Genomic DNA, 14,140 nt, shown 5'->3' with positions numbered 1-14,140 from the left:
GCCATAGCCCCAGCCCATCCAACTTCAAGCTGACGCTCTGCACCGGGCAGCATATCTTAATTGACTGTTTGGCGCGCAAGAACTGACAGTGCTGCAAAAGGAGGAGGGCTGAGGAGCCTCTCACTTAGAAAAGTGGAAGGCATGATGTGGCGACCGACAGAACATGGAGTCGCGACCCACTTTTGGGTCACGACCCACCAGTTGAGAACCAAGGTTCTAGAGACATGTTCAGCAGGGACTCCCAATGATTCATGGAGTGGTGCTAGTTCCAGGGTGTGGGGCTCAGAGTGGGGAACTGATCAAAACTGGAGCAGACAGAATCTGGAGCAGTTGTCCATAGTAACCAATCAGCCTCTCTTTTAAGTTTGTTCAATTAAGCTTTGAGAATTAAAGACAGAATGTGATTGGTTGCCAAGAGCAACTGTTCCAGGTTCTGTATGAGCCAGTATTGATCAATTTCCCTCAATGTTGCTTGCAATGAGAGCCTAAAATAATGAGAATTTCATTTCAGAATTCATTGTATGGAACTTGTGCTCAGATTTTAAAACCAGGAACAGCTATTTAAAATCTGACATCTCTCTGGATTCAATATTTATGGCAACTTCATGAGTACCTAAGAGGCAATATTAGAGGCTATTGTTCATGACTGACGGAGGTCAGTTTTGGATATGACCACCAGGTGGCGAGCGTTGTCCTCTTTGCCTATCTATCTTATCGCCTGTGGAGTCGCTGGTGCAGCCGGGTTCCTGTTTATCACCGACTTCCTCTCTATGGTAGCAGCTGGACGAAACCATTGAGCAGAGCGGCGGGGGTGCAGTGCCGGTGTACCCGGAATCAGGCAGTAATATGGCGCAGGCTCTGTCAGAGGATGAGTTCCAGCGGATGCAGGTAACGGGAACCCGGGGGAGGAGGTGCAGCTGTAGGGTGACGTCACTCCCAGCTTTGCGGCTGACGTCATTTTGTGCCTGCAGACTGATGTTGGGGACTGTAAACATCTTCTTATATCTGTCATCCCCTTCCTGATAAGAGTGGAGGAGCCATGGGTGCCCAGGGAATGAATGGCAGGCGAGGATCCCCCCTGTGCTCTGCATCAACACCTGTCATGTGCCACTGTGCCAGTGATGTCATGTGCCACTGTGCCAGTGATGTCATGTGCCTCTGTGCCAGTGATGTCATGTGCCTTTGTGCCAGTGATGTCATCTGCCACTGCACCAGCACTGGTGATGGAATGTGCCACTGTGTCAGTGATGTCATGTGTCACTGCACCATCACTGATGATGTCATGTGTCCCTGTTCTAGTGTTGTCACTGCAGCCAATAATAGTGTTGTCAGATGTTCTGGTTCCGTGTGCTGGTGATGTCACCTGTCACTGCACTGTTCTGTATATTATCCCAAATAGTAATGTAGTGTGTTACTGCACCTGTAACACTGATGTCATTGTACCCCCAGCCCTGGTGCTGTCATGGGCCACTGTACCCCCAGGCCTGGTGCTGTCATGTGCCACTTTACCCCCAGCCCTGGTGCTGTCATGTGCCACTTTACCCCCAGCCCTGGTGCTGTCATGGGCCACTGTACCCCCAGCCCTGGTGCTGTCATGTGCCACTGTACCCCCAGCCCTGGTGCTGTCATGGGCCACTGTACCCCCAGGCCTGGTGCTGTCATGGGCCACTGTACCCCAGGCCTGGTGCTGTCATGGGCCACTGTACCCCAGGCCTGGTGCTGTCATGGGCCACTGTACCCCCAGCCCTATTGCTGTCATGGGCCACTGTACCCCCAGGCCCGGTGCTGTCATGGGCCACTGTACCCCCAGCGCTGTCATGGGCCACTGTTACAGTGATGCCATGTGTCACTGCACCAGCACTGTTGATGCCATGTGTCACTGCACCAGCACTGTTGATGTCATGTGTCACTGCACCAGCACGGTTGATGTCATGTGTCACTGCACCAGCACTGTTGATGTCATGTGTCACTGCAGCGGCTGATGTCAGAAGGCACCCTGGTTGAGAAAGGCTGATCTAGTACAATAGACCGGCAGTGTTTATGGCAGCCATGAAATGTGTTGTGGTGAATCCAGCGTTGGGAGCTGAGGCGCCATCAGGATGAATTCGATAAGCTTTTCCGGCAGCCTAAGGCACTGAATTATGAGCCATGTGACGGATGTTTTACATTTCATTGCACTGACATTTGGGCTGCTTATCCTGGTGTGAGCAGTACCAGCCTAGTGAAATGTGTGTTGTTGTATAGTTACATCTAAAGTGTCTGATGTATGACATGTGTGCTACAAGACGTCTGATTGCTCATTGGAGCCAGTCTGAATATTTGTGCCACTTTAACCCTGGAGTGCACAATAACAGTGGAATGTTGCTGGTTGATGTGGAGAACAAGATATTTTCTGTATCAGTCTGAGTTCACAAATCTAAGGTACCGGATAAAGACACTTAGGGGAATTTATCAAAGCTGGCAACCAATCAGCTTCTCTCTCCAGTTTGTTCAGCTATTGTTTGGGAAGTGAGCAGAAACATGCAGCCGATCCGCTCACTTCCCGTTCCTCTCCCTGGAGAGAGCTGTGACTGTTAGTCACCACTCCCCGCAGGGATTCCCCACCTCCCCTCTCCGATCCTCCAGCGCTGAATGGAGGAATGGACAAGGAGGGGGCGGGCACAGCTGGCTCTGCCTCTAGATAGGCAGAGCCCGCTGTCACTCATGCCGCAGGGTGGATCTCGACAGTATTGTCGGGATCCGGCCCGGCTGCGGCACTCTCAGTATGCCCGCGATATACTGAGCTTTGGGTCATGGGAGGAGGTTGGTATATGTCCTCCCGTGACCCTAAAGAGAACTATAGGGTAAAACACTTATCCTGTAGTTCTCTTTTCAATATAGGATGTGGTACTGGTAGTATAGGTCAAGAAGGTGCCAGTCAAAGTCTGTATGCAGCAAGTGTGACACAAGGTTCCCAGATATTTTAGAATTTTGGCATGGAGCCTTGAAGGTTTGCCATCAGCTTTTCATTAATCAGGGGCCAGTGCAGTCTGGATTTCACTACAAAAATGTGGAGAGTGTGAAACAGCCATGATTTAGCGATACTTTGTTTTGTGGCCGTTAGGACATTGGTCAGGAGTACAAATTGGTGTTTGGTAATGCTCTCAGGTCTTGGGTTGAGTAGTACCTGACAAGGGTTTTGGAAAGTGATTGGTGGAAAAGAATATGGCGTAAATGGGAAACCTAGTTCCAAAGTATTAGTACTATCAGGCAGGTCAACCAAATATGATCAACCAAGTATGAGTATGCCTAGTCCTGAGCAGCCAGCGAAGCAGTTTGGAGAATGGTCTGGAACTGCACAGGCTAGATGGCTGGGTACCAAGTACTATGCGAGCAGTAAATTGTAATCCATTTCTACAGCTAAGACATTGTGAGAGCAGAACTTGGTTGTGCTCCATATTTGTGACCTTCCAGTGTGCCCAAGCTCAGTTCTTAGATCCTTCTCCTACTGCCTTAAGTCATATTGAGGTGGTGGGGTACATTTGGATAGAAGCATTTTGTAGAGTAGGGACATCAGTTGCTGAAAGCGTGGTTAATCCCTGTATTTGGACTCAAATGGCATGAATGATAACCCATTGCTTGAGAGTTAGATGTTAAAGTAGCGCCATGGTTTGTGATAGGATTTCACCCCATCTGGAGCTAGAAGAGTTTAAATATTTGCTGTAAGGAAGGTAGATGTATAAGAGTTTGATGTCATAGCAATGGTCTGAGGAGCTGAATGACAGGTTAGCCTCATCTTCTCTAATGATTCTGTCATGGTAACAATCAAACATCATAGAGACTTGCAGAAGAGTAGAAGAGGCCTTAAGCATGATACTTCCAAAATATGCTAACACCTTCTTCTTTAAAAAGCCTAAAACCTTTTTTTTTTATTCATTGGAATGGAACCTCTGTACGTTTCTTCAGAGACATAACAGAAAGTAAGGGGAAAATCTCCTCCTTCCTGTCTTAGATGGGGTGAATCTTCCCAGCCGGGGCAGAGATAAAACCTCTATTTCTGAACCTTATCCACCGTAGAGAAAGGACTGTGCATCTACAACAGACTCATTATGAGTCGAGACATCAAAGTGCCTCTCGCAGTGGACTGAAAACATCCATACAGAAACATGTGACCAGGCTATACATGTGACCAGGCCATACATGTGACCATACAGACTCTCATGTATTAAAGAGGAAGAATGAGCAGCAGGAAGAAGAAAAGGGAACCTGTCACTAGCACGCAGAACACAAACTGACATAAAGATGTGCTCAAGGTGCTGGTATATAGCACTGCTTGACACACCTAGGGCCATGTCTATTACACAAATTTCCACTTTCCTCTAAATCAGAGTTCAGGAAAGCACCATTATCCCACAATGCAATGCAGGCACCTTTGTATTCTGGGAATAAAGAAGCACGATGCAATTTGGTAAGAGCTTCGACACTAAGCAAAGTCAGTATTTGCATAGTGAGTGCTCCCTGGGTTCAAAGGCTTCAGAGGGCACAAGGAAGGGGGCTGCTGTATTGGTAGCAAAGCTCTATCACCCTTTTCGGTCAGGCTCACTTCAAAGACACAATTTTGTGTGTGTGTGTGTGTGTGTGTTAAAACATGTCAGGTTTGCATTGCTATCTCTGCCCCAGGTGGGAAGTTTTACTTTATTTCTGTAACAGAGCAGATAAGGTGGAATGCTACCCAAAATTTAAATTTTTTTGGACACGGTGTGGAAAAGTTAGAGCATGTGTTTTTAGTCTATATGTCCCTAAAGAAGTTCTCCTAGCAGTGATTGCTGCATTGATGACCACTGTCAATGAGATAGGGAGGAGTAGAGGAAATAGAGACAACAATAAAAACACATTTAGTTAGAGTGGGGATTGTTAGTAGACTGGTGGATCGGACTGTGGGGGACAGCTTCAGAGGCCGTGTCAATATTGCAGCCAGTGCTGCTTTTTTATTTCCAAAGAGCTGCTGAGGAATTTATTCTTTTATTTTGTGCCTAAGCTGGACTTGTGCTTTAAAGCAAACCTGTGCCTTAAGGCCTTCATGGCATCTCCACCATTGCTTCAATCTTAGTTGATTGCTCATTTAAAACTCCCTGCGTGTCTGTTATGCCTTTGGCCTTTAAATTGAATCCTCTTTCTCTTTTGTAACAGGCTCAGCTCCTGGATCTCAGGTCCCAAAACTATCAGCTGGCGGACAACTTGCGCAAAAACAACCAGGGTAAGAGCAGTAGGATCCCGCTCCTTCCCTACTCCCTCTGAATGTCCTTTACCAGCCTTTGTATTCACTTCTATGTCAGCAACTATTCTGGATGTCTTTGTCTTCTTCTACCATGAGATGGGAAGTTTTGTATCTCACAAAAATTTTTTTTTTTTAAATGTAATTCTCAGAGCTTGCATCTCTTCGCCAGAAGCAGACGACCCTAGAGAAAGATTTTGTGAAAGCTCAAAAGGTAAGGTAGCTTCCCAGCCCTCGGATAATAAAAAAAAAGCTAATTTAAACATAAAAAGAGAAAATGTAAAATAATCACTTAAATCGTGACTTTTGATATCCTAACCTAGGTGATATTGACATCAATGGGCCTTTTCAGGGGATCCTGGGAAAGCCGAGGATCTCAAATCCCAGTGCAATGCAGAGGCGCATTCCCGTGGAATTTGGCATCCTCAACTTTCCCAGCCTAGGCCAGTGTGCCAGAACGCTGGTGTAAGGTGAATATATTTTACGATAAAGATTTAAATTTACGTTTTGTATTCAATGCTGAAGGCTAGAAAATGGTGGGGCCTTTTTAAGTCTACTTTAGGCCTCATTCACATGGGGTGCGCTGCTCCTTACAGCGTGAAGGGCGTTCTTTTTTCTTATGCACCCGGATCTATGGGAAGAAGCATACTGGCAGCTAATGTAACGCTATGGAGATGCAGGAGATATGCACTCTCACATGGTGCTTTCCACAGCTCCTTGTTTTGACAGCTGCAAATAGATATGTATAGACCTAGATCCATCATGTCTGCGCCCAAGGTACTGGACTGGAACACAGGCACTAATGCAGGCGATCGCACTGTGGGCGAGGGGCCTGCCTGCGGAGCCTGGCTGTGGTGCCATTGACTTCAATGCACCGCCACGCCCCCTCCCGCCCCTGAATGCAGGTGTTTTTTCGTTGGTAGATCTCAATGAGCTCGTCATTTGAAAAGTAGATCTCCAGACGAAAAATAGTGGGCGCCCCTGCTGTACACCGTCTTTGTGTGGCTGTCAAATTCAGAGCTGCAGAAAGTAAAGTGTGAGGGTGCATAGCTCCTGTGTCTGCATACACATGAGCTCCCCGAGCGCTTCTTCCCACCACTCCAGGAGCATCAACAACCAGCCCTTCACGCTTTACAGAGCAACCCGCCCTATATGAATGAGGCCATAAAAGTGATTACCACCTTAAGAGGATTTTAATCTGTAAAACTGTACAATGTGATGTTTATGTGCAATCACACCACACGCACTGGGGTTGATTTACCACAGAAGTAGAGTATGTTAACTTTCAAAGGGAATTTTTAACTTTAGTGAATGAGATAAACAAACAAAGTAAAATGTTAATCTTTCAAAGAATACCCAATCATGAGCAAGAAGAATGCAGGGATTTTTGCTCACTTGTGATTGAATGGCTGCAGTCAGCACAACCTCACCTCGTTTATTATGCTTTGTTTCTCTTTTCAAAGTGAATTTCCGCTTAACTTAATGAAAAAAATCGAAGTTGTTTTGTCTACAATCATCAAATCTTATGTGATCAAAAATCCTTGGACTGAGAATGGTGTTTGGTTAACTCTATGTCTATTAACAAAATTAAATAAAGCAGAGAGAGGCACAGAAGAGGCTTTTCTGGCTTAGAGGTGTAGTGACAGGAAACATGTTTTATATTCTGTTAGGCAGGGTTTAAAATAGAATACAGGTTTCCTGTACAACAAAAAAAAAGCATACTGTACATAGAGCAAGGACTTTCTTTTCATAGACTACACACATTTCTTAAATGTTACTCTATGTGCATTCTCTGTTGAGGCCTCTGGTTTCTTATGAGTGTTGCTAATTTCTTCACAGGCACTCAGCAAGAGCAAGAAAGCCCAGGTAAGATGGGAACTCTTAGATCTTTCATTCAGTACTTAGAAATGCATCATGCAGTGTCTGTGTACCAGCTGATGTTGAGGAAACGTGTATATGCTCTAACAGGAGCAGGAAAGAAGGCTTTGCACCTTTTAGGTTAGGTTGAAAGGATGATATGAATGCTTACATCATAGTACATATGCATGCTTATACTTTTCAGAGGTCCGATATTGTTCTATGTACAATCCTTGTTTTATTGTTTGCATGCAATATTCTAATTTTCTGAGATTGTGGATTTGGGTTTTCATGAGCTGTAAGCCATAATCATCACCTGTATATCAAAATCCTCTATTTAGGGAAAAACTCTCCTTGCAATGGAGCAACCCTCGCACTTCAAGGGTGTTAGCTTTTCGTTCATGTTTAGGGGTATTGTGTTAAGGACTTTTACTTGCCTCATCCCTGATCCCCCTAGCAGTCAGCGTTCATCTCCTTCCCCTATGCTCCGGCTTGTCAACTTTCCCTCAGTGTCCTCCCTTTATAATGCAGGGCTATGGGCCCTGCATTGTATGCGACAACATCTAGCGGGCCCATAGTGGAGGGGGTAGAGACTGCTGATGTCAGTACTGGAGCCAGCAGGAGTGGGGATCAGGTGAGTAAACGTTTTTTACACAATACCCAGTAAGTGGACTGATGGTGGTATTCATATTGATCTAGTGCCCACTTACAAAAATAAGCAGTTAACCCTTGCAGTGCAGGGGAAGCCCCACTGCAAGGGGAGCTTTTATATAGGTTACAGATATAGATAGTGTCCACAGCGCTCAGCAAACCAATGCAGGGTAATCTTTCACAATCTTCACCACCAGTCACTTGAGGGAGGCTACCGTCCACAAAGACAGCTGGGAAGTATCCTCATGAATCATGCAAAGAAACAAACAAAAAGGACAGCGCCCTTTCCTTATGTGATACCATTTATTAAATGCAAAATATATGTAGAGATTAAAAAAAAAACTACTCGCATATACAAGATGGAGACAAGCGATGTAAGACACCATACATGCAGGGTAGAGCCAAAGGTGCTGAACCGTTTCGGGGGAGCGCCCCCCTTCCAGGTGCTTTCGATTTATATAGGATAGCATGTGACCTTCTTACCTTCCTGCCACTATTCAGTGCACAGCGCAAGGCCTGAGCATTATCTTCTGGAAGTCCTTAGTACTGTGTAAGCTCTGATACAAGTCTGCATGGAGCAAACACAGGACTTTCTACAGTACTCGGCACTCCAGCAGGCAAAAGGGGCGGCAAGAGAACACTTTGAAGGCTGGCTACAAAAATAACTTTTTTTCTTTTCTATGTATGGGCGAGATGATCGGTGTAACTTAAAGATGATGCTTCTGAAATGCACTAAAACCTTTGTCGCTTGAAGAACCAAGCAGGGCACGCGCGCGTGCGTTTTTGTGCAGTTGCTGCTTTTACTAGATCAGTTCCACCTTCACTGTAGTCTGTCATATAGGAAATAGTATTGCGTTCATCTGTCTAGTGCCCACTAGTCTGTGTACTGAGATGTGTGAATCAAGCAGATTGATTGATATGCAAGGTGGGCACCTGTTTTCTCTCACTGCAGGAAGTGGAAGCCTTGCTGGGTGAGAATGAGATGCTTCAGGGAAAGTTGCATAGTCAGGAGGATGACTTCCGGTTACAGAATAGCACACTGATGCAGGAACTGTCCAAGGTCAGTAGATGTAGAACCTCTAAGCTTCTTTTTGTGTCTCTTTCTTGCTCTTTCCACACTTTCTTTTTGTGTTTGCAGCTTTGCTCCCAGATTGAGCAGCTGGAGGTCGAAAACCAGCAGCTGAAGGAGGACAGTCGTTCTCCAGATGGCATCCCTGGTGTTACAGAGGGTGAAATGAGACGGCTGCAGGCGGAGAACACAGCACTACAGAGGACTATTGGATGTATGAGATGCAGAGCACAATTCTCTGTTCATTTATTTTTCTTGTTTGTTGTATACACTAGAAGTGTTAAGTTCTGAAGAACCGTGGTTATTTGGCAGGATTATTCTGACCTATGCAAAGGGATGTAAATGTAAATAAGTTGTTTTTTGAAAAGCATTTGTTATACGGAACCTTACACATAGCTCTTTGCGTTAGTAATTAACGCATATGTATCTGAAGTTTGACAATGGAGAGCAAAGCAACAGACAGACTTTGTCTTGTGTCCCCCCCCATTTTTTTCGATCCCCCGCCACATTGTTACTTGGTGATTGGCCCAGCACTGTCACCTGAGGTTGGAGAGACCAGTTCTGTGTGATCTCTGACTAGAGTGACTTAGAGCCTATACAGGGCTATCCTTTCCTCACACTGGTGGAGCAGCAATAAAGCAAACTGGTTGCTTTGCCCAGGTTTGCTTTAGTTTGAAAGAGGTAAACTGACTGCTATAAACAAAAGCAGGCATATAGAGGTGCCTTTGCATATTCTTTTGAACTGTTCCAAGGGCACTAAATGCCAGGGTGCTGTATTATGTAATTTCAGTTACTGCAGATAGGCTCAGGACTGCCCCGGAGGAATGCCTCCCTGTTGGTGTGGTAAGGTCACTTGTCAAAGTTTAGGACCAGTAGGGAGGTAGAAGAAGCAGAGCTATATTCAGCTTCAGAAAATGAAGTTTGACTTTGCTGCAGGGTGCTTTGGAAGTCATTTCTGGGGGTTTACTTGTTTTAAGCTGCCAATTACCTACCTTCTCTGTAAGTACAAGGCACTCTTACCATGAGCCCGTTCTGTCACCATCATTGATATTTGTTTGTTCTTCTATAGTGAACATGGGTTGTCTTTCTATGTTTCTACCTTCATTCCTGATCTCTGTTTTTCAGCACTTCATGAGCGTCATGAAATGGAGATTGCTTCACTGAGGGGCCAAGAATCCCAAGCTAATGGGCTTCGCAGCTCAGACACAGAGACAGGGGACGAAGTGCCAGTCAATCAAGTGGATGGGCAGGTCTCACAAGAGCAGGTGACCTATCATAATCACTCCACACTACTCTTATAGTAATTGGACGCATTAGAAAACGAAAGGTTAGCAATACATCTGTGTAAAGATTAGGTTTCAGGCAATATGCCTGTCACTTTACACAAGACAAGTCAAGCTCAAATGAAACAGAAGGCTGAATTTGGTAGAAATAATATTTAAGGGTCACATTATGTCTACTAAGGGTCGCTTACTTATTTCCATGAAAGCACATCATTATTTGACATTTTGTAAAAACATTTTATCCCGGCAAAGGGGCATTATTATCACTCCCTAAAGTATTGAACTGCAAACCTATAAATAAAATGCTTATCAATTGGAAAATCACTGGGGCCTCTTTCAGCTTACATTCTTAAAGGATTTCTGGGATATGTGGTTCTGTTTCAGATAAAGAGCCCCAGTTGACAAGACTGTTATTTTGTAAACCTTATTTTTGGCAGCTATTTGCTGGATCTCAGTGGCACAGTTATTTCATGTCTGCCTTTTTTTCAGGATGGTGAGCCGCCAAAGAGCTGGAAGCCAAAAGAGGATAATCTTCAAGGTCAGTGCATTTACAGGCAAAACATCTTATAGGCCCTGTACTGTGGGCTACAATAAATCCAGGACTGTCATCGTGTCTTTCTAGTAGCTGCTAACGCTTCCTCTATAGATGTATTTGGATAAGACTGGGATCTCAGTCTGCTGCCAATTTATAGGAGGATTAACGTGGCAGGAACCCACGTGAGACCGGGATCTCAGTCTGCTTCCAAGTTATGGGAGGATTAATGATGGCAAGAACCCAAAGGCAGAGCTGTTTTTATTGCCTATAGCAGTGGTAGTCAAACCCTGGCCCTCCAGCTGCTTTGGAACAGCAAGTCCCATAAGGCATTGCAAGACTCTGATAGGCATATGTCCCAGAGGCATTATGGGATTTGTAGTTTTACCACAGCTGGAGGGCTGACATTTGGCTACCCCTGGCCTATAGCAACCTGATGCTGCCTCTCATTCGTAGTTGCACTAGATCAATATGAATACCACCATCTGTCCACTTACTGGTTATGTAGAAGGTTACATAGTGCTCTCTGTGCTGAAACTGTTTAGAATGGGTTAGGATGTCCTCTTGCTTAATGCTTCTAGCTTGAGATGCTTACAGGTGGAATTTCTGCGTCTTTTCAGGTATTACACTTGAACTAGCAACACAGACGGAGGAGAACAAGTTGTTAAAGGAAAAGATTCTCACATTACAGGTGAGTGATTGTCAAATACAAAAAACTGAGGCTACATGTGGGGAGGGCTGTAGTTGTTGGTAGGTTGGCTGTACACAGGACCGCCCCTGTGAGTTATAAGCTGGTGGTTCCCCTTAGATGTTTCTGGCTTGGCGTACCAGCAACAGTCTGTGAATATAACAATAAAAAATTAAAGATGCAATGTTGAATATTGGAGGCAGGGTCTTGTCAGCTTTATATACATAGCACCACAAGTCCACGTTTCTAAGGCGAAGACCATGGTTGTGCGTTTTTCAGGCTTATGTCTACATTGTGCGTTTTTTGTTTGTGTTGGGAGGATTATTAGGGACATTGGACTATTCTGTTTATACATATAAATTGTCTCAGAGCACAAACTTTCATGGTGTTATGTCATGCTTTTACTATTAAAAAATACAAAACAAAACACAAGATTGTACATTTTTTTTGGCTGAGATTGTCTGACATACACCCAAAGAAGAACTCTGGGCATAATATTCTTGGCACCTGCAGTGGGGTTACCCCTGCACTGCAAAGCTGAAGTGCTCATTTTTTGCAGGCAGCCTTTAATGTGCGGACCTGATGGAGCCTAACCACAGGTCTGCTCTCTGTATAGACCATGTGCAGCACTGTGATGATGTCATTGATACTTTTACAAGGTAATACTAGATTTGTAAAGGCATTTTGTGCACACAAAGTGGATTTATATCCTTTGTGACTGTTGAGGAGTATAATTAAATGAGAGTTTTTGTGTCAGTTCAGCTTGAACTTTAAAGGTGCATTTTGTGCCATGAAAAGATCCTCTAAAGCAGGGGTGCCCATTAGGTAGATCGAGATTTACCAGTAGATCGCAAAGCGAACACTGGTAGATCGCGATCGGCTCACTGACCTGTGTCCCGCAGTGCTCATGCGGCTGAATGTGTCAAATGCCGCTGACGGGATGGAGAGAGGAGAGGAGACTTGGGAAGCTGCTGCAGTGGAGGTAAGAAAAGACTGACAGGAGAGAGACATCAGAGAAAGTGAGAGAAGAGACAGCAGAGAAAGTGAGAGAAGAGACAGCAGAGAAAGTGAGAGAAGAGACAGCAGATAGAAACAGGGGAGAGAGAGAAAAGAGGGCCGGTTCACACCACAAAGTCTGCGTTCCAGAGTGTTCGGCCTCTAGAACTCATTGGAACGCAAACCGGCCGGCTCCTTGCGTTCAGAGGCGGGAGGGGGCGTGGCAGTGCATTGAAGTCAAAGGCACCACAGCCACGCCCCCCACCCTCAGTGTGATCGCCCGCACACGGAACACAGGCACATTAATGCCTGCGTTCCGGTCCAGCGCGTTCTGCAAAAATGCAGCATTTTTGCAGATCGCACTGGACCAGAACGCAGGCACTAATGTGCCTGCATTCCTGGTGCGGTGATTGCACTGGGGGCATGGCTGCGTGCCATTGACTTCAATGCACTGCCACGCCCCCTCCCGCCCCTGAATGCAGGTGTTTTTTCGCTGGTAGATCTCATTGAGCTCATCATTTGAAAAGTAGATCTCCAGACGAAGAATTGTGGGCGCCCCTCCTCTAAAGCAAAGGTTCTTCAAATAGAATGAGGTTAGATCCCCATGCCTTCTAGTATTCTTGGCTTGTCTTTTATGTCTCATGCTATATATGTTTCTTGCACAGGGTGGGATCTCCCGGCTACAAGAGGAAAATTCAAAGGTAACAGAAATGGATAAACTGTAAAACAAACATATGCTTTGCTCATGCATGGTGAAACGACTTCTCTTTATTGACTTCTCCGCAGCAAAAAAAACGTTTTTTTCCTTTTGCTCCCCTGCCACTCCCCGTGTCTGCCAAGAGCAAGGAAAGGAAACACTGTGTAAGCTCCAAGTCAGTCTTGTCTGAGTGTGCTCTGGGCTAAGAATTCTGTTCCTGTCCCATACAACAGCTCTGGGTCAATGTCCAATCACTAGCACTGTTACAAGTGAAAAAGACCTCCATACCCAGAAATACGAGACATTTTCTTGTCTCTCTCTGTGAGGCTGAACTTAATATCTAGGGGCAGAATAAAGTTATAAGTGTGCTGCAGGGGGTCATTTGATCCGGTTTCTTTCCCTGCATGGGCAAGGCACAGATATGCTTACAAAACTAATCTAAGTGGGTTTTAATTCCCTCTTTATCTGTATGTTATCTGTCAGCTGTGCTAGTTCTTTGTTGCATGTGCCCGGTTATAATTCTGTTCTTCTTCTAACAGGTATCTGAGAAACTGAAGAAGAAACATGACAGGTGAGTAGGCACTAAATTAGAGAACAGATAACATATGAGGGGCTATATAGTGTTTCTATTTTGGACAGTTTGAACTGTTTGTCAGCAGTTATCTCTTTACACACTCAAAATTAAAGTGACACATAGGAGTTAAACTTTATTCAAGTACCTTAACTATTAACAAAAATGTATCTTATTTGTGCATCACTTGGATAGATCCTCAAATCATCTCTAAATTGGTGCTGACACTGTCCTTCCTTCTGAAGGGTGGTTAATTTTGTTCCCCATGGTCCCTGTGTGTGTTGTAAAGTAGCCACCGCTCCAAGCTCTCACCCGTGGTAGACTACAATCTACCGGTCAGAAGGGAAGCAGCAGATATGATTGCCACCTTTTCTTCAAGCGAAAACAGAACATTCTATTTTTTTGGGGGAGGAGAGACAGCCAGGAGAGAGAGCGAGGAGAGACAGCCAGGAGAGAGAGCGAGGAGAGACAGCCAGGAGAGAGAGCAGGGAGAGACAGCCAGGAGAGAGAGACACCGGGGAGAGACAGCCAGGAGAGAGAGC

At 45.2% G+C, this 14,140-nt stretch overlaps 1 protein-coding gene across 1 annotated transcript in view; it reads left to right on the top strand.

Annotated features, from left to right (window-relative positions):
- The first annotated feature begins 733 nt into the window (after positions 1-733).
- GRIPAP1 (GRIP1 associated protein 1) overlaps positions 734-14,140 on the top strand; it is a 91,880-nt gene continuing 78,473 nt past the window's right edge. Inside the window, exons 1-11 of the mRNA XM_018559201.1 lie at positions 734-888; positions 5,170-5,236; positions 5,407-5,468; positions 7,094-7,120; positions 8,715-8,822; positions 8,901-9,045; positions 9,957-10,096; positions 10,604-10,652; positions 11,267-11,337; positions 12,996-13,031; positions 13,567-13,598. Of these exons, the coding sequence (XP_018414703.1) occupies positions 847-888; positions 5,170-5,236; positions 5,407-5,468; positions 7,094-7,120; positions 8,715-8,822; positions 8,901-9,045; positions 9,957-10,096; positions 10,604-10,652; positions 11,267-11,337; positions 12,996-13,031; positions 13,567-13,598 (779 nt within the window). The 5' untranslated portion in view covers positions 734-846. The remainder of the gene's footprint in view (positions 889-5,169; positions 5,237-5,406; positions 5,469-7,093; positions 7,121-8,714; positions 8,823-8,900; positions 9,046-9,956; positions 10,097-10,603; positions 10,653-11,266; positions 11,338-12,995; positions 13,032-13,566; positions 13,599-14,140) is intronic.

The sequence above is a fragment of the Nanorana parkeri genome, unplaced genomic scaffold (assembly GCF_000935625.1).
Source record: "Nanorana parkeri isolate BGI_ZX_2015 unplaced genomic scaffold, ASM93562v1 scaffold380, whole genome shotgun sequence".
Lineage (NCBI taxonomy): Eukaryota > Metazoa > Chordata > Amphibia > Anura > Dicroglossidae > Nanorana > Nanorana parkeri.
This window is presented reverse-complemented; position numbering and strand designations above follow the sequence as displayed.